The 21,698-nt window shown below is 36.0% G+C and overlaps 3 protein-coding genes across 4 annotated transcripts; 2 read left to right on the forward strand and 1 right to left on the reverse strand.

Annotated features, from left to right (window-relative positions):
- The first annotated feature begins 966 nt into the window (after positions 1–966).
- On the forward strand, positions 967–2,094 carry LOC110906229 (ubiquitin fusion degradation protein 1 homolog). Its single transcript, XM_022151435.2, has one exon. The coding sequence runs from the start codon at positions 1,031–1,033 to the stop codon at positions 1,964–1,966; it is 936 nt and encodes a 311-aa protein (XP_022007127.1). The 5' UTR covers positions 967–1,030; the 3' UTR covers positions 1,967–2,094.
- A 2,598-nt stretch (positions 2,095–4,692) lies between these two features.
- LOC110904770 (probable glycosyltransferase At3g07620) lies at positions 4,693–5,965 on the forward strand. Its single transcript, XM_022150625.2, has one exon. It carries the CDS (start codon positions 4,752–4,754, stop codon positions 5,805–5,807), a length of 1,056 nt encoding a protein of 351 aa, XP_022006317.1. The 5' UTR covers positions 4,693–4,751; the 3' UTR covers positions 5,808–5,965.
- Positions 5,966–10,167: 4,202 nt separating this feature from the next.
- LOC110904771 (serine/threonine-protein phosphatase PP1 isozyme 3) lies at positions 10,168–14,054 on the reverse strand. Of its 2 annotated transcripts, none has more exons than XM_022150626.2 (4): positions 13,714–14,054; positions 11,921–12,480; positions 11,622–11,844; positions 10,168–10,411 (listed from the first exon to the last, which is right to left on the reverse strand). In XM_022150626.2, the coding sequence occupies exons 1-3, from the start codon at positions 13,889–13,891 to the stop codon at positions 11,656–11,658; spliced, it is 927 nt and encodes a 308-aa protein (XP_022006318.1). In that variant the 5' UTR covers positions 13,892–14,054; the 3' UTR covers positions 10,168–10,411; positions 11,622–11,655. The 2 variants fall into 2 exon arrangements, with proteins under 2 accessions (XP_022006318.1, XP_022006319.1); XM_022150627.2 differs by having other exon boundaries at positions 10,168–10,416.
- Positions 14,055–21,698: the final 7,644 nt, after the last annotated feature.

Genomic DNA, 21,698 nt, shown 5'->3' on the forward strand with positions numbered 1-21,698 from the left:
AGGGTCCAAGGGGCAGAGCCCCTGGCTGGGGTTGAATTGTATCCGATTGAAACTGCATCAAAAAAAATTGCCTTAATGAAACTGCATAAAAAAACAATTATTTTCTGGAATTTGTCCCATTTTCAAAATGTTGAAAAAATGGCAGTTTTGGCAATTTTTTGTCTGAAAATTAGAGGTAACTGCCATTAGGCAGTTACAACCCCAAAACCAAAATTCGTAGACAGTTTTGATTATATTCTTCTTCCTGGTTCGAAAATTCACACACACTAACATACCCTGGTTCAATTTCTCATAAAATCAGAGTTGTATCCGATTGAATTTTTCGGGTGAACCATCGAAATAATTTGATCTGAGAGTAATTACACGCTTCTCTGATCATCTGGCAAACTGAAATTCCCCAACACAATTTCAGTCGCGATTTGAAGAAACCATCTGGATTGGATTTCAACTTATAATTGTTTGTGTTAGATACGTATATAACGTTAACCGGTCAATTTTCTTAGAGCTAATAATTGGGGTAGTCATCAACTTTACATTATATTCTTTGAAAAATCTTGATTTCATATTAGATTTTGAGGCCACACTTTTGGATTAAATGATGATAATCTTTCCTATTACGGTTAAGATTGTTTAAGAAGGTGTTAAGAATTAGTTTTCTGGTTGTTGTACTTGGAAATCAAAGTTTCTTACGTTATTCTTTCTTTTGATCAATTCGAATTAACCTAAATTCTAATCAAGTTGAAGTTCTAAATTTAAATTTCGTTTTTGAATTCTATATTGAATTCGGTTTTTATTCGAATCTAGAATTAATAAATTCAAAAAAAACTTATATAAAATAGTGCAAGTGAATGGACCGGATTTATCTCGATAATTTTGATTCTCAATACTACTCGAAATCCATTGCTTTTCGTCCAAGTTTCTTCAATCCTTCCCCTATAAATCTCACACCCTCTCAACTTTCAAGTCTCAATTCTCAATCCTCAAACCCTACCATTGCTAACAAAGTAACCTGTAACAACTACTCGTCTTCATGGAAAACTGGGACACCTGGGACGACATGGAACCCTATCAAACTCACACCGGAAACACCTTCTCTTCCTCCACCATCCCCACAGATTTCGACCAATACTACATCTCTTACCCCCTTTCCCACATCGCCAAAACCATCCACGAAACCGGCAACAAGATCATAATGCCCGCTTCCGCCCTCAACCAACTCGCCTCCCTCTCCATCTCTTACCCCATGCTCTTCCGCATCGAAAACACAGCCACGGGCCACCACTCCCACTGCGGTGTCGTAGAATTCACTGCGGACGAGGGGTTCGTGTTCATGCCCACGTGGATGATGAACAACATGCATTTACAAGAAGGTGAACTGGTTAACATCAAGAACACCAGCCTCCCTAAAGGAGAGTACATTAAAATACAACCACATGCTACTAAGTTTACTACCCTTTCGGATCATAAATCTTTGCTCGAAAAAGCGTTTAGGGATTACGTTTGTCTTACCACTGGTGACACTATTGTGATCAACCACGGGGGTGACAAGTATATGATTGATATTGTGGAGACCAAGCCATCACCCGCGATCTTATTGTTTGAAACCGATTGTGTGGTGGACTTTGCACAACCGTTGGATTATAAAGAACCTGAAAAGAAAACAACCAAAGATGATGAAGATCCTACAACGAAGAAGGATTGTAAACTGTTTCCAGGCGTTGGGAGGCGATTGGGTGGTCGGGTGATGAAGAAAATAAAGATGACGGAATCAAACACTGTTGTTGATGAAAAGCTGGAGAAGAAACACGAGACACAGTTTAAGCCGTTTAGTGGAGTGGCGAGGCGGGTTGATGGACAACCGTTGGCGGCAGCAGTGGCGGATGATCACTCGAACATTCATGTAGATGCGAGGATGAACGAAGAAGGGTTTAACGCATTTACAGGGAAGAGTTACCGGTTACTATAAGTTACGGATCGGATAGTTTTTTTGATGTTTGTTTCTTCTTGTTGGTTTTGGGACTCATGTTGTGTTTTGTGATGACTTTTCAATTTAACTTTACATTCACAATATAACAACGTTTGGTTGTATGATTACCATTATGTTATCTAATTAGACTTTTATCTAATTGTGAATTAAATCGGATCAAAATTGTTTTATCTTTTCCCATTATGCATAGATGTGTGGGAACTATTGGAATTAATCAAGACTTTTTGTAACTCAAGTATTTATAACATCATTATGTTATATTCTAAAGTATTGTTATGTAATTTGTATAATTATAAGTTAACCTAAGTTTTGGTGGTTATTTAAGACCCAAAGTTCGTATCGCTTGGTGATGTTATACCCGCCAGTTCAGCACCTATAAGTATCTTGTACATATCACATTTGTAATTGGGAATGTTCAAGTCAATATAGTCGTATTTTTTGCATTCTGTTCTCCCTCTCTATGATCATTAACAAGTCACATTATTCCAATTATTACTCAAATGAACCAATTAATTTTTGGTCCCTAATATAATATTTTGTGTGAAATTTGATTTCATGTATTTTTCTCGCTAGTCATACTGTGTTAAATTGAAGAAAAACAACTATAAGTGTATATATTTGTTTCAAAGTTTGGGACTGAAGTATTATACTTAAACATATAATAATCGTGACTAAGCGCTAATTAATACTCGATTAATCGCTGATTAATCTCGATTAATTACAATTAATCGCGATTATATCCGATTAATCCCCGGCTAATCCTGATTAATCGCTAGTCCCCACCCCAACAGCTGATTAGCGACTAGCGATTTTTACAACCATGTGTTTAAGTATGTGGAATGTGGATGAACAGTAAGCAAATAGCAATGTGGCACTGCTTTGGGCCTGGAAAAGAAAATTCACTTTACAAATTACATATAGTAGACAATTCACGGATAGATATCTATTATGAGGCCCAACTAACGAAAAATAGACAGCCCATTACATGGTTACATCATCCACAAAAGCCTTGAAAAGAAATTTCAATTTACACATAGTAATTGTTATTTGTTATGAGGCACCTTATATGGTTGCATCATCATGCATTATGGTACGAGTAGCGGAAACCGATTCGTTTTTGAACAACGGAAATCAAAACCAGTTTTTCTCAAACCAGTCCGAGTTCTAAATTGGTGTTCAAGTGGAAGTGAATACCTTCGGTTCCGAACCGGTTCTGATTTAGGAACAATGTACTTGATGTTAGCAATGAAATGAAATATTGTTTATTAAATACTTGTCACATTTAGTGTTATGAAGTCTCTTGCAATCTATTTCGTCCTGTTCTGATGTTTCCACCATCGGTTGGGGTGTGACACCGACTGCTTGACAATTTGTCTTGATAAATTTGCATTTGGGGCTTTAAGCAGACTTGACACATTGGTCACATCAGAGGCTAGGCAAGCATCGCATGATGCGGTGATTCTACCCGTAAAATTCTTACACTTTTTGGTAAATTACTTTGCTTTTAATTTAAAATTTGATGATGCAGTCAAGCAAATGAATTGCAAAAATTCTTTAGAGATGATGATGCTTTAGAGCTCTTAGTGGCGTGTGAGTGATATTGCTTTAGAACGTGCTCTTAGTGGTGAGTGAGTAATATTTGCTTCTGTTGATTGTTATGGTGTGTTAATCATTTAAACAGTGGCGAAGCTTGAAAATTTCCACCAGGGGGTCGGAAGTCACCGAACATAAAAATTCTATATAAGTAAATTATTTTTATAAAACCGGGGGGGGGGGGGGGTTCGAAAATGTATATACCTAAAAAATTCTACACGAAACGTACATACATAACACTACCGAGCGAAAAGTTCAGGGGGTCGGACGCCCCTCCTGGCCCTTTGAAAGCTACACCCTTGCATTTAAACAACATTCATGATATAACAATAATGTTGAAAAAAGCAGAGTGTTTGATGATCGGAAGATTGAAGGGAAAGCCACTGAGAAGCGGAAATGGAATCAAAGGTATGATTACATTTTTTTCGGTTGAAACTTGCATCTTCTTCATCGCTTGGGAACCTCGTATTTTCTTTATCGCATGGACTTGGATCAAATGGGTGTTTCGCGGGTTAGGTAAAGGGTCAAATGAGGGTCATTTATCGAGCTAAGAGTTTTTGTTTGGCCCATTTACTTGAACAATCAAGATTAGATAAGTTGTTTAATTTTGCGGAGATGACGATGAGGAGATGGTTTCAAAGAGAAACAAAAGCTCAGGAAGAGATTATGAAGTTGAAGAAGAAGCATTGAGAAGGGAGGAGCAATATTTATTTTATAAGGTGATTTTGAAAGCATAGTATATTAGTATTAATAAAAACACATTTGGACTTTAAATTTTTATTGATATTACATAACATTAATGGATTTTGTAAAGAAAAATGCTTGGTTTTTTCACCACCTACGAAAGCTACAATAAGTGTATGGGTTAGAGACTTTGTATAATAAACCAGCTCGCAATCAAATAATCGAGTTATTTACGTCACCACCTGCCGCCGCAACACGCAGGTATAAATTCTAGTTAACAATCAAATACTAATTATCTTCAACTATCTCTCATTTTCTTTTTAGTTTTTCTTAAAGACAAATACATAGCAATATACCATATTTACTTATTTAGTCACGATGAAAAAATTAATAAAATTAAATTGGTATGCAAAGTACGACACTTCCATTTTCCATTCCAAACCTACCACGTTCATCATAAACTCCCCCAAACCCTCTCCTCCCTTTCATGGCTTCCTTCACCATCTTCCTCCTCTCTCTCCTCACCATCACCACCCATGCCACCACCACCTCCCTCTACCTCTCCCCCAAAACCCTCTTCCCAAACTACAACAACATGCTCAACTCCTTCAAAATCTTCATCTACGCGCCACCACCATCCACCACACCCACCCTTTTCACCACCCCCCAACAGTCCCACTTCTACACCTCTCTCCTCCACTCCCCTTTCCTCACCCAAGACCCTAACCACGCCCACCTCTTCTTCCTCCCCTTCCCTTCCTCCACCTCCACGCGCAGCCTCGCGCGTCACATCAGAAACATCCGCATCAATTTCCCCTTCTGGAACCGTACACTCGGTGCCGATCACTTTTACCTCTCAGCCGCCGGTGTTGACTCGTCCTCTGACCGAAACGTCGTCGAATTGAAGAAGAATTCCGTTCAGATCTCCTGTTTTCCCACGCCATCCGGTTTGTTTATTCCGCATAAGGACATCACCCTACCTCCGATGCACTCGTTTCAACTAATAACTCCGTCTGTTAACGACGTTAACGGCGTTAATGTCACTTATTTAGGTTACATGAAACTAACGGCCGGTCAAACTCCGTCAAATTTAATCGAAGAAATTAGTGATCATCCTGAATTTATTGTAGAATATGAGCCGGTGAGCAAAAAGGAGAACAAAAAGGAGAAATATAAAAATAGTAGGTTTTGTTTGTTTGTGTATGGATCGGATATGACGTGGATGGTGGAGGCGATGGCGTCAGGGTGTGTGCCGGTGGTGATTACGGACCGTCCGATACAGGATCTGCCGTTGATGGATGTGGTTGACTGGTCAGAGATGGCGGTGTTTGTGGGGGTAAACGGTGGTGTTAAGGGTTTGAAACGGGTGTTGGATGGAATAGAGAAAAGTCGGTATGAGCGGTTGGTGGAATCTGGTGTGGCGGCGACACAGCATTTGGTGTGGAACGCGGAACCGCAGGCGCATGATGCGTTCCATATGGTTGTTTATCAGTTGTGGTTGAGACGGCATACGGTTAGATATGCTAGATGGGTTGAGCAGTAGTTTTTTTTTTTTTTTTTTTTTTCTATTTTTGGATTTCGTATAAGAAGAAATAAAACTAAACGACAGTAGAGACGTGACTGAGTGGTTATTGCATGTAGTACTTATTTTTTGGGTTTTAGACATTATATAAATACCATTTTGTTTGTTTATAATGATAAGTTAATTGTCACATGGGTATTAATGTATTATCATAAAAAAATACCGGATTTGATGCCATTTTTAATGATCTTAGTGAAGTTATTGTTAGTCGATTAAATATAGAATTTTAAGTTGGAAAATTTAATCCATCTTAAAATTGATTAATTAAACACTAGACGGAAATTAATGAGTTGACTTTTAAAGTAAACACATATACACTAACACCAAGGGTAATGGTATTATAGGAGTGTGAAGTGATTTGATAATCGATTGCGTGGAAAAAATCCAGGAGTACAAAGTGTGGAAAAAAACGGTGTACATGATATCGATTGCGACTGTTTGGAGAATATGGTGGGCTAGGAACGAAAAGGTTTTCGAAGATACTTTCATCCTGTTCAATAAGATGGTGGACCACATTAAAGAAGATGCCTACCTTTGGATATGCAACCGTTCGAAGCTGAAGCCGATTAGCTGGGAAAATTGGAAGGCTTTTAATATTATCGATATTATGTAATTTGTTTTGTGTTTGTTCCGGTTTTGTTTGGTTTCCAGCCCCTTGCTGGCTCTTTATATATATATATATATATATATATATATATATATATATATATATATATATATATATATATATATATATATATATATATATAAAGTGTGTTTAATGTTAAAAAAAAAATGATTTGATAATACCCCTAACACCACTCATGTGGGCTTTATATGGGTATGAAAAGGAAGAAATATTTCTAGTATAATGTCCAATGAGTGAGGATAACAAGTGATTTGATAATATCCCTAATGCCACTTATGTGGGCTTTATATAGGTATGAAGAGGTAGAGATATTTGTAGTACAATATCCAATGAGGATAATAAAATTGGAAAGTAATAATGAAATGTGGATATTAAGGGGGGTTAACCATTACACACTTTTTAAGGGACGTTATAGATATTGATGTGGTAGAAAATATCCATTAGAGAGGGCATTAACCTGTGGCCTAAATTAATTTCAACCTATGTGTTTAAATATACTTCTATCATGATTCATAACTTAATATTGGAAAACTAGTATCTTTTAATGCCAATATGGAGTAATAGGTTGGAGTTCCATTTGAGGCAATTTAATTGCAATTTGTTTCAGGTGGGTTTTCCTCTGAAATGGTGATTGGGTATGTTGACAAGCATTGTTTGTGTACGTAGGGCTTGAGTGATCTTTCACCAATTGATTTGCCCGAATGATCAGGTTTTTATAGTATTTGTTGGCCGTTAAAAAAAGTTATCCTTTTAAGAGCATTCACATCCATTCCACCATTTTTTTTCACCCTAAATTACACTAAAATACACTACATTTTCTCTCTCCTTTTCAATTAAATAATATATTTTTATACCTTTATCATTATCTTTTCCCTCTCCTTCACTCACAACCACTTTTAAAATATATTAAAAAATTATAGCGGGTGAACAGTGTCTTTTCAAATATGCAGATGAACAGTAACATTTTCTCTCTCCTCCACTCACAACCACTTTTTATACCCTTCATATTATAAAAACCCCACTCACACAATTTAGTGGAACGGATGTGAATGCTCTAATACTATAGAAAAATGCCGTTCAGGAAAAATACTATAGAAAAATATTTATTCGAAAATTCTATCCGAAAATATTTAGGTAAACATTAACTACACTAATAAAAGATGTAGGTACCATTTAAGACGGCTATTGCCGTTTAAAAAAAAAAAAAGACGGCTATTAATGTTTTGTACGTGCATCGTTTGCTGTAGGTTCGCTCAATCATTTAATGACACTGACTTTTGAATAAGAAACATCTAACTTATAAAAATATTTTTTTTTAACTTACAAAAATATTTAGAAAGAGAAAACTGTAATTTTTGTTTTTTTTAATGACAACACTTAGTACTGGATCAGCTCAATAGGAATGCTAATAAGTAAACTTATCATCTATTAAATAATTAATAGCTAAGATTAAATAGGTGAAATTGAATAAAAAAAGAGATGCGTCAGTTAGTTTGAGGTTATTCTAATCTATCCAAGTCAATAGTTTCTCTCTCCTCCAATTCCTCATCGTTTTTAAAAAGTTACTAACTTTTTCATACGACAATATTTTTTTAATAAAAATTGCACCATAAAAACGAGCGTTTTTTTATCTTTAAAACGAGCACACTATTGATATACTTTTGGAAAAAAAAAAACGAAAACCCAGATGCATAAAACGCAATGGATAGAACAACACACTATAACCAGGTTCTAAAACACAATCGGGTTTCATATAGTCGGGATTATGTTTTAACATGGTCATGCCTCTATTCTAACATGATCATGTTTATGTTTTAACATGATCATGTTCTTTGCACTCAAATTCTAAAGAAAACATACCTAAAACGTAATGGATTTCACATGATCATGCCTTTGTTTTAACATGGTCATGTTTTTTGTTTTAACATGGTCACGCCTTTGTTTTAACATGGTCATGCCTTTGTTCCAACATCTAGGTTCTAAAACGCAATGAGTTTTAACATGGTCATGTTTATGTTTTAACATGGTCATGTCTTTGTTCCAACATGATCATGCTTCCCTTTTAACATGACCATGTTCTTTGATGTTCTTTTACACTCCAGTTCTAAAACGCAATGAAACCCAAAATCAAGATTTTACACTACAGATTCTAAAAAGCAATGAAGTTCTAACATGTCCATGTTTATGTTTTAACATGGCCATGCTTTTGTTCAACATGACCATGCTTCTATTTTGGCATGATCATGTTCTTTGTACTCCAGGTTGTAAGACGCAATGAAACACAAAATCAATATTTTGCACTGCAGGTTCTAAAAAGCAATTGAGTTTTAACATAGGTTTTAAAAAGCAATGTAGTTTTAACATGGGTATGCCTTAGTTCCAACATGATCATGCCTCTGTCTTAGTATGATCATGTTCTTTGCACTGCAGATTCTAAAATGCAATGAATTTTAACGTGGTCATACCTTTGTTCCAACATGATTATGCTTCCCTTTTAACATGACCATGTTCTTTGCACTGCGGAATTCTAAAATGCAATGAGTTCTATCTTTTCCCTAGTACTATATTATACTAATAATTCTAAATTATTCACCTTTGTCCAAGATTGAAATTTGAGACCTTTCCTTTAAGAGACATAATCCTGTATTATTTTATGATAATAATAATAATAATATAAAAATTATAAGCAATTTTTCCAGATTCATTTTGTCTGTTTATTTTGGCAATGTTGATACAGGAGGAAAGCTCTCTAAGGGCCCAACCCAACGGGTTAAACCTTATACATATTGACCCATAACTCATAAGTATAAATCGGGCTAGAATCAATGTGTTGGCTTAAGCGCGTTAGGCCGGGCCTAGTTAAGGCATCTCTACAGTAAAACAAAGGTGATTACGGCATATGCCATCGGTTGCGGAGAAAAAAACAAGTCTGAACCGACTCTTCAGCAAGTCAATCAAAGAATCGGGCACAGCTTTAAACTCGGGTTTGCAAGATGAACACGGACCCAACCGAAAGAGAAGCATAGCCATACCTTAAAAAACTTTAGGTCAGGTTGGTTTGGGAAGGATTTAAATAGCAGCCTATTAGGCGGCAAGTTCTACCGGCTATTGACACCTATGCACAGAGGTTAAACCATGTTTCATTTATTTCCTACCGACAGGACCGAAGTAGTTGCGACTAATAATTTCATCTGAACATTACCTACATATACATTTACAAGTTTAGGGAATAGTGTCAGGCAGCTTGCCTCGCACTTCCCTATTGGACCAACCCATTTTTTGTTTAATTTTATTTCCAGTTTAAAATTACGCTTTTGTCCTTCATTTAAAATTATGCTTTTGCCCTCGGTTCAAAAACTCATTTTTAATTTTGTTCCCAGTTTAAAATTACGGTTTCGCCTTCCGTTTAAAATTATGTTTTGCCTCCAGCTCAAAATAAAATGTTTTTTCCTCTACCTCAAAAGTACACTTCTGCCCTTAGCTCAAAATTACGTTTTCGCCCACAGTTCAAAATAAAATTATGTTTTCCCCCTAGCTCAAAATTATGATTTTGCTCTCAGTTTAAAATTATGATTTCGCATCTAGTTCAAAATATAATTACGATTTTGCCCTCTGTACAGACATACATGTTGTGAGATAGAAATATTCGGCTTACTGCCCCACAACGCGGGCGGGGCAAAAACTAGTTACCAATAATTTCTTGAAAGTAAAATCTAATCCATCAGCATTCATGTTGTAGAACAGAAAAAAAAAAAAAAAAACAGGAATACGGGTGCTCAGATTACTAAACTTACCCAGCTAAATATATATACACATATTCAATCCAATAACAGTTGAGTTGAAGTCCACATTCTTCAGTTGCTGAAGCCTCTAAAATGATTGAAATAAGCAGTACTAAAAACAAAAAAGATGTCCCCTCATCCAACGCCTGTCTTTTCTTCCCTACGAGAAGAAGATTATATGATACAAAATCAAACACTTATACGAAAATGAGCCTGTATATACAATTAGTGTTACTAATTCTTAATAAGTTTGTAAATTTTCTAGAGGACACATGGCATTGAAGTATCCTAGGCTTCTTTCATATAATCTGTTTTACAATCCAAACACTACAGCAAATGTGTGATTTCTCCACAGGTTATGTAACATAACCAACTTATGCCACACTTATAAGTACATACAAATAACATAACAATACAAGTTTGTACACTCCATGAAGAAAAAAAGTGGACTATGTTTTCAAACCTTTAGCGTTCTCTTTTTTAAAATTTAAATACATTTATATAGTCAAATATAATTAGGGCTGTAAACAAACCAAACGAACACGAACAAGACCTTGTTCGTGTTCGTTTGTTAAGAAATATATGTGTTCGCAAACCGTTCACGAACACTTATCGAACGAGATTTTATGTTCGTGTTCGTTTGTTAAGGAAATGAACTTGTTCGTGTTTGTTTGTTAATTTTAGGCAACGAACAAAAACGAACGTCGACGAACACAAATGAGCAAAAACTAATGTTCATGAACACAAATGGAAATAAACGAACACAAACAATCGTTTCATGAACAGAATATATAATACACTGACACTTATTAAATATTTAATTTGTCAGAATTTTGAAGTATTTAAATAGATATAAAAACTAAAAACACTAATGAACTATCAAACATAAACGGACACGTTACCGAACGTTCACGAACATAAACGAACAAACACGCCATCTGTTCATGTTTGTTCATTTAACTAAACGAACGAAATTTCTTGTTCGTGTTCGTTTGTTTAATAAACGAACGAACACAAACGAACTTCCCGCTGAACGGTTCACGAACTGTTCGCCAAACGTTTGGTTCGTTTGCAGCCCTAAATATAATGATCATTTTAACTTGCTGGTCCCATGAAAGAAAACGATGCAAATCAATTCATGGACACCTTTAGCCTTTAGGATAGGAAATTAGAAACAAACTACCTTCAAACACACAAGCCAACACAAAACAATGTTGTTTTTCTCTTTCTTTCTAGAAAGATCTACGAAACCACACTTAAGGGGTAGAAACCGTTCACCATCGAACAATATATTTTTTTTGTATTCTAGCACAGAAAAGAATCATTTCTACGTTGACGTAAAATATGAAACGAGATTAATCTGACCTTGGGAGGATAGGCAGTCAAAATAACACCACGGTTACATTTTTGTAGACATCATGAACTTATTTTTCTTATCGACCGGTTTCAGAATTTGGAACGAACACAGCAGATTCTCGTCGACACTCATCATTGCGCCAGCATTATCAAATTCACCACAGTAATTTGGAGCCGAGAATATAGTTACTAGCTGCCTGTCAGCAAAGAATTCATAACCATCTTCCACAACCTGCAAAGCGATGCATACACAAAATTAAATATAAATGAACATCTACATATATGTATACGTGAAATATAAAACTAACCTGGTGAGCACGACAAACGAGATCCAAATCATGTTTGGTTAGAAACTCGGAAACCTTATCAGCACCAAAAGTGTAAGAAACACCTCGATCATTCATTCCCCATCCTTTCACATCTTTGCTCGGATCGGACCATAACAGATCACAAAGTAGGCCCGTATCGGGAATAGCAGTAGGCCGTTGCAAGTTTCTAATTTGATCCAAATTGGTAAGATCGGGTGATAAACCACCGTGCATGCACAAGATCTTGTCATCAACAAGAGCAGCAACGGGTAGACAATTAAAACATTCGGTAAAAGCTTTCCATATCTTCACATTGAATCGGCGTTTGCATTCATCGTAAAACCCGTATATCCTATTTATGGAAGCACATTCATGGTTTCCTCTGAGAAGAAAAAAGTTTTCGGGATACTTGATTTTATAAGCAAGCAAAAGGCATATGGTTTCCAAACTCTGTTTACCGCGATCTACATAATCTCCAAGAAAAAGATAATTGCATTGAGGAGGAAAGCCTCCGTATTCAAAAAGCCTTAATAGGTCACTGTATTGTCCATGAATATCCCCTAAAATGTCAAGTTTAATAAAGCGTTAAAGATATAAACCAAAGATATTATGGTAAAAATCATCTAAACAGAAACAAACTTGCAAAATACAGCCAAAAATCAGTATAAGTGAAGGAGTAACACTGAATTATTAGAATCGGTCCGGATAGACAGAGGTGACATCCCCAATGGTTCGATCCGAATAAAAAAGGATCATCTAATAACAAACCAAGCGTCTTTTGATATCCAACCAGAGCCCATATAACAAACTAAGGATCATCAGATAGCGACCCACACAAAAACTTCATTACATCATCTTTACGCAAGGGGAACACGCATCATGTCACTACCATCTACCGCTACAAAATGTGTAAATACATATCAATTGGTACCGGACCTTTTTACATGATCATATATCCCATTATTGTCGCATCACTCTCATATACTCAGATACTTATTCTCACGCCCGATCTTGATCATGTGACCAGACTAACGAAAGTTGTTTAGTGTGCAAAAATTCGTTGATTTCAGACTTCAATATGTCATCAGCTGTCGAAGTTGGGGAGATATCCTGGCCGTTTACAAAGGGGTATCTTTTTCTTCTGCAATTAGCTTAAATAAATGCTAGACAAATGGGCATGAACTTAACAAAGTAACTAAATACTCCGCTACATGTAAGCATCGCATTGGGCCTATTAGGTTTTAGCTCATAATTCTAAATGGGGACACAATCACAAGCATGTAGTTCTTTGGTAAATCATAGTTATTAAAGCGAGTGCTCAGGCGCGCCTAGGCGCAAATAAAGCCCCGGGCCCAACAAATCACCCTGAGTGCGTCTCGCTCCTTTAGTAACTATGCTTCAGGTCATAGTTATTAAAGCGAGCGCCCAGGCGCGCCTAGGCGCAAATAAAGCCCCGGGCCCAACAAATCGCCCTGAGTGCGCCTTTAATAACTATGGGTAAAATGAATCAAAATAGGATCATAACTAAAGGCATTAACAATCAAGACAGTATTAGAACCATTGCAATATTATTGCTACAATTGTAACCTTAAAACACAAATATCTTCCACAATACAACCCATGAAATCATAAAATTAGGTATTGCAACTAGCATAAACAGTAATGTGCAATATATATATGGCCTTGATGGGGAGTAAATGTTGTTTTATAAGTCATCGCCACAGATTTCCAAATAATATCAAAGAAGACGAAATAAATAGGTAAAATGAATTGAATAAAGCTGGTGAAAGTACCGCAAATCTTGATAGGGGCTTCAAGTTCAAGAAGATTGGGCTGGTTGATAAAGATTTCGCGAGAGGCGACACAGAGCTGCTTGATTTCAGCCTCGGTCAACTGAACCAACTTCCCTGATTTAGTGGATCGGACTTCGATTAGCCGTTCGATTATCTTGTCAACGGCTACTGGGTCCATCGAAGAATCAACAAATCAAACCCCTCTTTTATCGATGGTCAAATGGATGATGAAATTTAGATATTTTTGAGAAACAAGAATCGGAGGAAGACTAGAGTAGGGGATGGATAGGGCATGCTAAAGACAAACGGCTGCAAACGATCGCCTACCAAATTTGGGTGCGTCACAATGGAGTGTGGGTTCGATTCTCACATTCCTCGTTATTTTCCGCGGCATTTAGGTGAAGAACGAATACGAGTGGCGTCAGTTCAACTTGAATGAAAGACGACGTTTTACCGGTTATTTCATTGTCGTGCCTTGGGGCGGGTGGAGGTCGGGTTTTGGTGCATCTGAGGAGAGCCAAGGGGCTGGCGGCGATCGAGTAGTCGACCTTGGCCATAGCGCCTGGTGTCACGGTGGTTGACACGTCGTTCCTTGTCGTTAAAAAAATACTTAAATTTAACAACTAGTAAATGTACTCCCGGGTTGCAGCCGAAGCGATAAATACACGTAAATTCACGCAGCGTAGGTTAATACTTAAATTATCATCTAGTAAATGTACTCGTGGGTTGCACCAGAAGCGTTAAATACATGTAAATTCACGCATCGCGGTGGAAATGTTGATTTAATATGAAGTTAATGTTTAAAATGTAAAATGATGTTTACAAAAGTATCACACCTAATCAAATTATAGTTACAACTATATAGCTTTTAAGACTTAAATTAATGTTTACAATAATATCACACCTGAGTAGATCATCATCATCATCATCAGGGGCGCAACTTACTTGGGGCGGGAGGGGGCGCCCGCCCTCCGAACTTTTCGATGCGTAGTGTTATGAACAGTAACTTCGTATAGAATTTTTTAGGTATATACGTTTTCGCCCCCCCCCCCCCCTCCGGTTTCGGAAAAAAAACAGGGGGTCAAGCTTCGCAAATGATCATCATTATCATCATACTCAATAAATCTCATCAATAACAAAGCTAAGATAGGTTGAGGACAAGGTGTAGACAATCTTACCTCTACACCAAAGAATATAGAGACTGCTTCTGGAACCTCTGGCTTTATAGTAGTTTTGCATCAAACATTGGATATAAGACACATAAAACTCAGCAATCGGGATAAAGGTCGATTAGTGCATGTATCCTTTTGTCTTTCGGTTATTAACGCCAACTATACGATGCATGATCTGCCGCTTTTAACGTTATTTTCACGAAAGTAATAAAATAACATTAAAATTTGTACAATTTCAATTTTGTCCCTCGAGGGCCGATATATATATACATGATATGTGCACACCGCAAATGGAGCGTAAAAAATTAAGAAACTCTATTAAAACAAATAAAAACAAAACATCTGAGTTATCGCTTGGATACCAGTAGTGAGAAAAAAATATTAAAATTAAAAAGTTTAAGTAGAACATTTAGAAGTTCTATTAAAACAAATAAAAACAAAAAGGTTATATGGAAATATTAAGAACAAAAAGGTTATATGGAAATATTTAGAAGTTATAGATGTTTGTCTTCTTCTTTACTTTCGTCCTCTCTCTCTTTCACAAGTGATTTGACGACTTTTACGAGTATATAGGTAGCGTTCGTTTCATGGAATGGAATGGAATGGAATTAGGAAGTTTTTCTTTGTAAAATTGATCTTGGTTGGGGGAGGAAGGAATTTGAAATCCCATGAATTTCTTTAATCAATGAAATTTGTGACTATTTCAACATTCCATTCCATTCCATTCCTTCATTAGAGTGAAGGATTTCTAAGGAATGTTGAAATAGTCACAAATTTCATTAGAGTGAAGGATTTCAAATTCCTCCCTCCACCAACCAAGATCAATTTTACAAAGAAAAACTTCCTAATTACATTCCATTCCATTCCATGAAACGAACGCTACCATAGAGTAGGGTTCATTAATATCTCTTGTTGTCATCAAGTCTTCACTAATTTTAGCCCCTGTCGTTGCAGTTATAACTAGTATCACTATAGCTTTGTTGTTGTGCTTCTTATTGTCGTCGTTGTGAACTTAAACTCATCCATGTCATTGTTCACCACATAGTTTTCTTATTGTTTAAGTTGTTATGAATTTTGCTTTTTTTTTTCGAGATTATATGTTCATTTTATTACCAATATATGAATTGTTGGGTGCTCCGGTCTGTCTAAGCGTATGATTTTCTCCCACTCCAACTACGAATAGTATTAGATATAGTTAAATCAGTTATAGTTTATTAAAATATAATAGTTAGACTTAATTGTAACATTAGTTTTGGTTTGAGTAGAGCTGGCATCAACTCGTTGTTTAAACAACCTTAGTCATATAAGGCTTAATAAACTTATAGATGATTATTTATTAAGCAAATAAACTTACATTTTATGTTTACTATATTGTAAATGCTTTTCTTATTTAACATGATTACTAAAAGGTTAATGTATGGTATGATTATATTCTTACACGATGTTGGTTTTACATTACTATTATAGTGTTAGGAATATAATAGAAAATAGGATGGGCTGATAGTCACAAGGCCCAGAAATAAAGGGTCCACTCAATTTTAATCACTACTACTATATCAACATGACAATATTGTATAGCGTTAAGTTCTTGTAAAAATAAACTAAACATACGAAACCTACGAATTGAGGGAAAAAACAAAAAGTGGCGGTGTCATTTAGGTAATTATCAGCAACTTCAAAATTACTCTAATAGAGTAATTTTGAGCTTCTGTAGAGTAATTTTGTAAATGTTCATGTAGAGTAATTTTGGTCGTGTAGGGTAATTATCAAAATTGTAGGGTAATTATCAAAATTACACAACCCCCCCACCCCCCACCCCCCAACCCCCCAAAAACCTAAAAAAACCTAAACCATTGTAAATGTTCATGTAGAGTAATTTTGGTCGTGTAGGGTAATTATCAAAACTGTAGGGTAATTATCAAAATTACACTAACCCCCTCCCCCCCACCCCCCAAAAAAACACAGTAAATTACAAGTTTTGTTCTTTATGTTTACATCAAATCGCAGGCACTGTCCTTTTGGCCAAAAGTTTACAAGCGGTGTCCTTAACCTTTCAAAATCTTGCACGTTTTGTACTTTAGGCCAAACCTGGTTAGAAATCTCAGTTAAAAACTGTCATGTGCAATGCACATGAGAGTAAAATGGTAATTTCCATCTCAACCCTTTCAATTTCCCATTTATTCCCTCTTTCTTCAAGATTGATGATCTGCAAATTCTTAAATGGGACAACAATAAGAGCAGCAGCAACAACATTATCATCAATCATCATCAATCTTAAACCCAAACATAAACATAACATAGATTTGATTCAACAGCTACACCGTCTCAAATTCTACGCAATCAATTAACCACAAATGTTACAAGTCTTCAACACCAACAAAAAAACAAACAAAACCTAAATTTCATATCCAGTGGTCCATGAACAATAAATTCACAGATCATGTAAAACAATCAGTACATCTCTAGACTCGATTTAACAGCAACAACAACATCCTCTTAAATTCTACGCAATCAATTAACCACAAATGCCCTGTGAATATTCAGTCATCAAACTTATTAAAACCTAATACAAACAGATCAGGAATCGAATAAACACAAACAGATCCAAAAAATTCACAAAAATATCATGAAACAATTGCAAATATATATCCTCACACACGATCCATAATATCATTACACTAAATGCCGAAATGAAGATCGAGGTGAATCTGAACTTGTTGGAGTCTTCCAACCGCGGACTGTGGGATGGTAATGAATGGTGTTGGTGGTGTAAGTGATGGTGGTGGGTTAAATCGAGGGTGGATGATGGATGAAGTTAATCAATGGTGGTGATCGGAGGACTCGGACGGCAGTTACGGCGGTGGAGAGGTGGTTCTCAGTGGCCGTGATTGTGATGGGTGACGTAAAATGGAGAATCGGAGAAGGTGATGGTGGTTGGTGGCCGACGATGATGGTGGTGTTTGTGGTGGTGAACGGAGGGTGGTGGTGAGTGACGGTGATGGCAGAGGGCGATGGTGGAAGGCGGAGGTAGGTAAAATCGGGGTGGTGGCTGAAGGTGGAAGACGGTGGTGATAGCCGTGGTGGGTGATTGCAGAGATGGGGAGAGAGTTTTGAGTAGCAGCCAACTGGATGAAGTTGTGAAGGGGATTTTTAGGTTTAAATCATTGAAGAAGAAGAAGGGAAAGTGTTGGAGGAAAATTACCATTTTACCCTCATGTGCCTTGCACATGACAGTTTTTAACTGAGATTTCTAACTAGGTTTGGTCTGAAGGACAAAACGTGCAAGATTTTAAAAGGTTAAAGGACACCGCCTGTAAACTTTTGGCGAAAAGGACAGCGCCTGCAATTTGATGTAAACATAAAGGACAAAACTTGTAATTTACTCTTAATTTAACAAAAAAATAACATGTTACATGATTAACAATGTGTAGGGTGAGCAATAAGCAAACTTTAGCTGAAATCGAACCGAAAACATGTGAAATTGACATCAAATTGACCGAAAATAAGCTATCACCCTTTTTGTACCCTCGGTTAACTAACTGAAATCTACCGAACCAAATCATTCATATTTACATATATTTCATGTTATATGTACCTCTATTTCATTTATTTCATGCTTTATACCTCAATTTCATGTATTTATACCTTCATTTCAGGTATTTCTAAGCAAAAATTTTAGTCTAAGTTTGGTTTAGGTTATTAACGAAAATAAACTAAACTAAAATCCAACAATCTAACTGGATAAACCGAACCGATTAACTGAACACTGATTGAGGTATAAAACACAAAAAAATGGTAAAAGTGAAACCTTTTTAGTCCCACAGATGAAAAATAAAACCTTTAGACTAAATCGACAAAATGACTCAACCACAAAAACTAAAATGGTATTTAACTCTGTAATATAATTATAATGGGTATTGAATAAACTTTTGAGCCGAAATAATTAAACATTTTCACCAAATGAATAATTTTTTGTCAAACTGGAATGGCAAAGATATGCTATAATACCTTGGATCAAGCAAAGTAGTGTGTATATAAAATAGGAAGTGACGGCCTAAAAAGTAAAGTAGACTTCGCATTAGAAATTGGAATTAATTCCAGAAACCAAACGAGTAGATCTTCTGTGAGCATAAATTCCTCAAGATCGTTCAAAGCAAAAAGTCACAAATGACGTGGTTTTTGAACCACTTTCATTTTATAAAAATCAAAAAAGCTGTTTTTTTATTATTAAAATCAAATCATTTTATAGAAGCAAATATAAAATGTTGCAATTGAACTAAAGCTCCAAGTCAAAATGAGTTTCGGCTGGTTTTTTGTCTTTTAGTGAAAGGTCATAGGATCTTATTTTAAGTTTTTAAGTAACGATGTGTTCCCGAGTTAAGTTAAGGGGAGAAAGAAAGGATTCTTTCATTTTCTTTTTTTTTTTCTTTCAATTTTTTTTTCAAATTGGAAAGATTAAGTTTAGGCAAAAAAAACCTCTCATTTTCTGTTCTCTTCTCTCCTTTAATGAAACTCTGGAACACAACTAAAAATAATTTCCTTTCAAATCTTTTCTTTTTCCTCATTTAATGAAACTTAGGAACAATGCATATATAGGAAGGAGTTTAGAGGTTTTGCTTAGAGGATTTCTTGGTATTGGCGTCCTCATCCCAAAAGGTCTCCGGGTATCATCGTTAAAAGAAAATAATAAAGCTCCAATACTAGGACTGTAGTATGATCCAATAATAACTTCTATACGGACAGTTAACTAATACCAGTCTAACAATTGTAATGTACAAAGTGGATGGGAATTTCAATATATACCTTAATTTAAACTTCTAAGTTGTCAGCATTTTTAAACTTCGATCTATACATATAAAAAAGTAGAACATAACAAATCTCAAACTAGTCACCATGCAACATGTTTTCTAATAACATTCAAATTAACTTAATAACCATATGGACGATCAGCCATCAAAGTTACATGTTACTTTAGATTAAGCTTGGAAATTTACTAAACACCAACAAAAACTTATAAGTATTGCATCACCAAATTATAAGGGTGGAAGGAGTTGTACCATATTGTACGTGTCGACGACACATTAACTTTTTCCCTAATTTACTTTCCCTAGTTTTCCCTATAATATGCGGTGTCGTCTCATTTTTTTATATATTTTTTCAAAGCTAAACTATTTCAGTTTAAATTAAACTTTAGAGTAAACTGCAATTTTACCTCATGGGTTTACGCCAATTGGCACTCTGACCCCCTCCATGGAAATAATTGCAATTTACCCCCCCAACGTTGATGTTATGTCGCAATTTTACCCCCTGCCGTCATATAAGTTAAGAGATCTGTTAAAAGGAACGTAAAATGACTATGTTACCCTTTCATATTACCCCCTATGGTTTGTTCTACTATGCAATATCACCCCCGGTGTGAAATGACTATATTACCCTTTTGATGTGAGGGTGTTTAATCGTGTTTTAAAGTGTTTAATTATGAGGCTTTATATGATTTTGTGTATGGAAACGGTTTACTTTGGGTTGATTTTGATTTACAGGTACTCGGAGCATAACGGATGGCTTTTGGAGCTTGACGGAAGGTTTTCGGAAACATTATGGAGTATTGGAAGCATACACACAAGTTTGAAGGCCAAAATATGAAAAACGGGAAGTTCGGTAGCAATCGGCGCCACTAGGTGCTGATTTCAGCGCACCACAGAAGGAAATCATAGTTCAGCGCACTAGGCGCTGATTTCAGCGCACTGGGCGCTGACTGCCAGATATGACTCGCGAATTTCTTGTTTTCCCACCATATTTAAGCACAAACATTCCCCAAACGAAATTATCATTAACCCTAGCCGTTTTCCACTTCCCAAGGACGAATTTTAGAGTTCCAAACCTCAATCCAATCATCAATCATGCAATTCCTCATCAAGATTGAAGATCAAATCAAGAACATGAGCGGCTAAACCACCCGTGATCATCTCCGGGACTAGGGTTTGTGTTAGGAACCGGGTTGACTTAGTTTTACAAACTTTTGGATTGAGATTTGACTAATCATTCGGTTAGTTTATCTTTATTGTTTATTTGTTTTTGATTAAACATTGTTGGATTATCATTTGCATACTTGTTCATCAGTTATTTGGTTTTTTTCATCAACAATTGGGATTAAATTCTAAGTTGTCATTGTCTTCAACCTTTAACCATTGAACTTGTTCATGTTTATGAAATCTAGGATTGGTAATTATCTAGGTTACTATTCAGTTGCATCAATCTTTCGGTTTCGATCGTGGATCATTGCAATCAAATATATTATCTGTTAATTATTTATCAAAACAAGTAGTTAGCAAATCATGTCTATGTGATTTCCAATTGGTAGTAATTAGGTTACCCGTGTTTCTACACAACCTGAAAACCCGGAGATTGGTCCCTCTTCTCACAATTGTTTACAAATCTAATTTATTTTGTTTTCACAATCATTCAAAAAACTGCAAAAAGCAATTAGTTTAGACGTAGATGGTAATTAAAGCAACGAACTTTCATACTTTCCACTGATTCCCCGTGGATTCGACACCCTACTTGCCCTTTACTAGTAAAAGGTGAATAGGACACTTTTAACTTTATTTTTGACCGACCTTACGACATCGATCAAAATGGCGCCGTTGCCGGGGAATCGGTGCGCTTAGTTTAGTTAGTTGTTTTTCGAAAAAAAAAATTAGAAAAAAAAACCCAAAAAATCCAAAAATATTTCTTTTTGTTTGTCTTTTATTTGTTTCGTTCAGTATTACGCTCGGTTTCTTGTTTATCTGTGTGCAGGTGATTCTCGTGTTG

Source organism: Helianthus annuus, chromosome 14, assembly GCF_002127325.2.
Source record: "Helianthus annuus cultivar XRQ/B chromosome 14, HanXRQr2.0-SUNRISE, whole genome shotgun sequence".
NCBI classification, from domain to species: domain Eukaryota; kingdom Viridiplantae; phylum Streptophyta; class Magnoliopsida; order Asterales; family Asteraceae; genus Helianthus; species Helianthus annuus.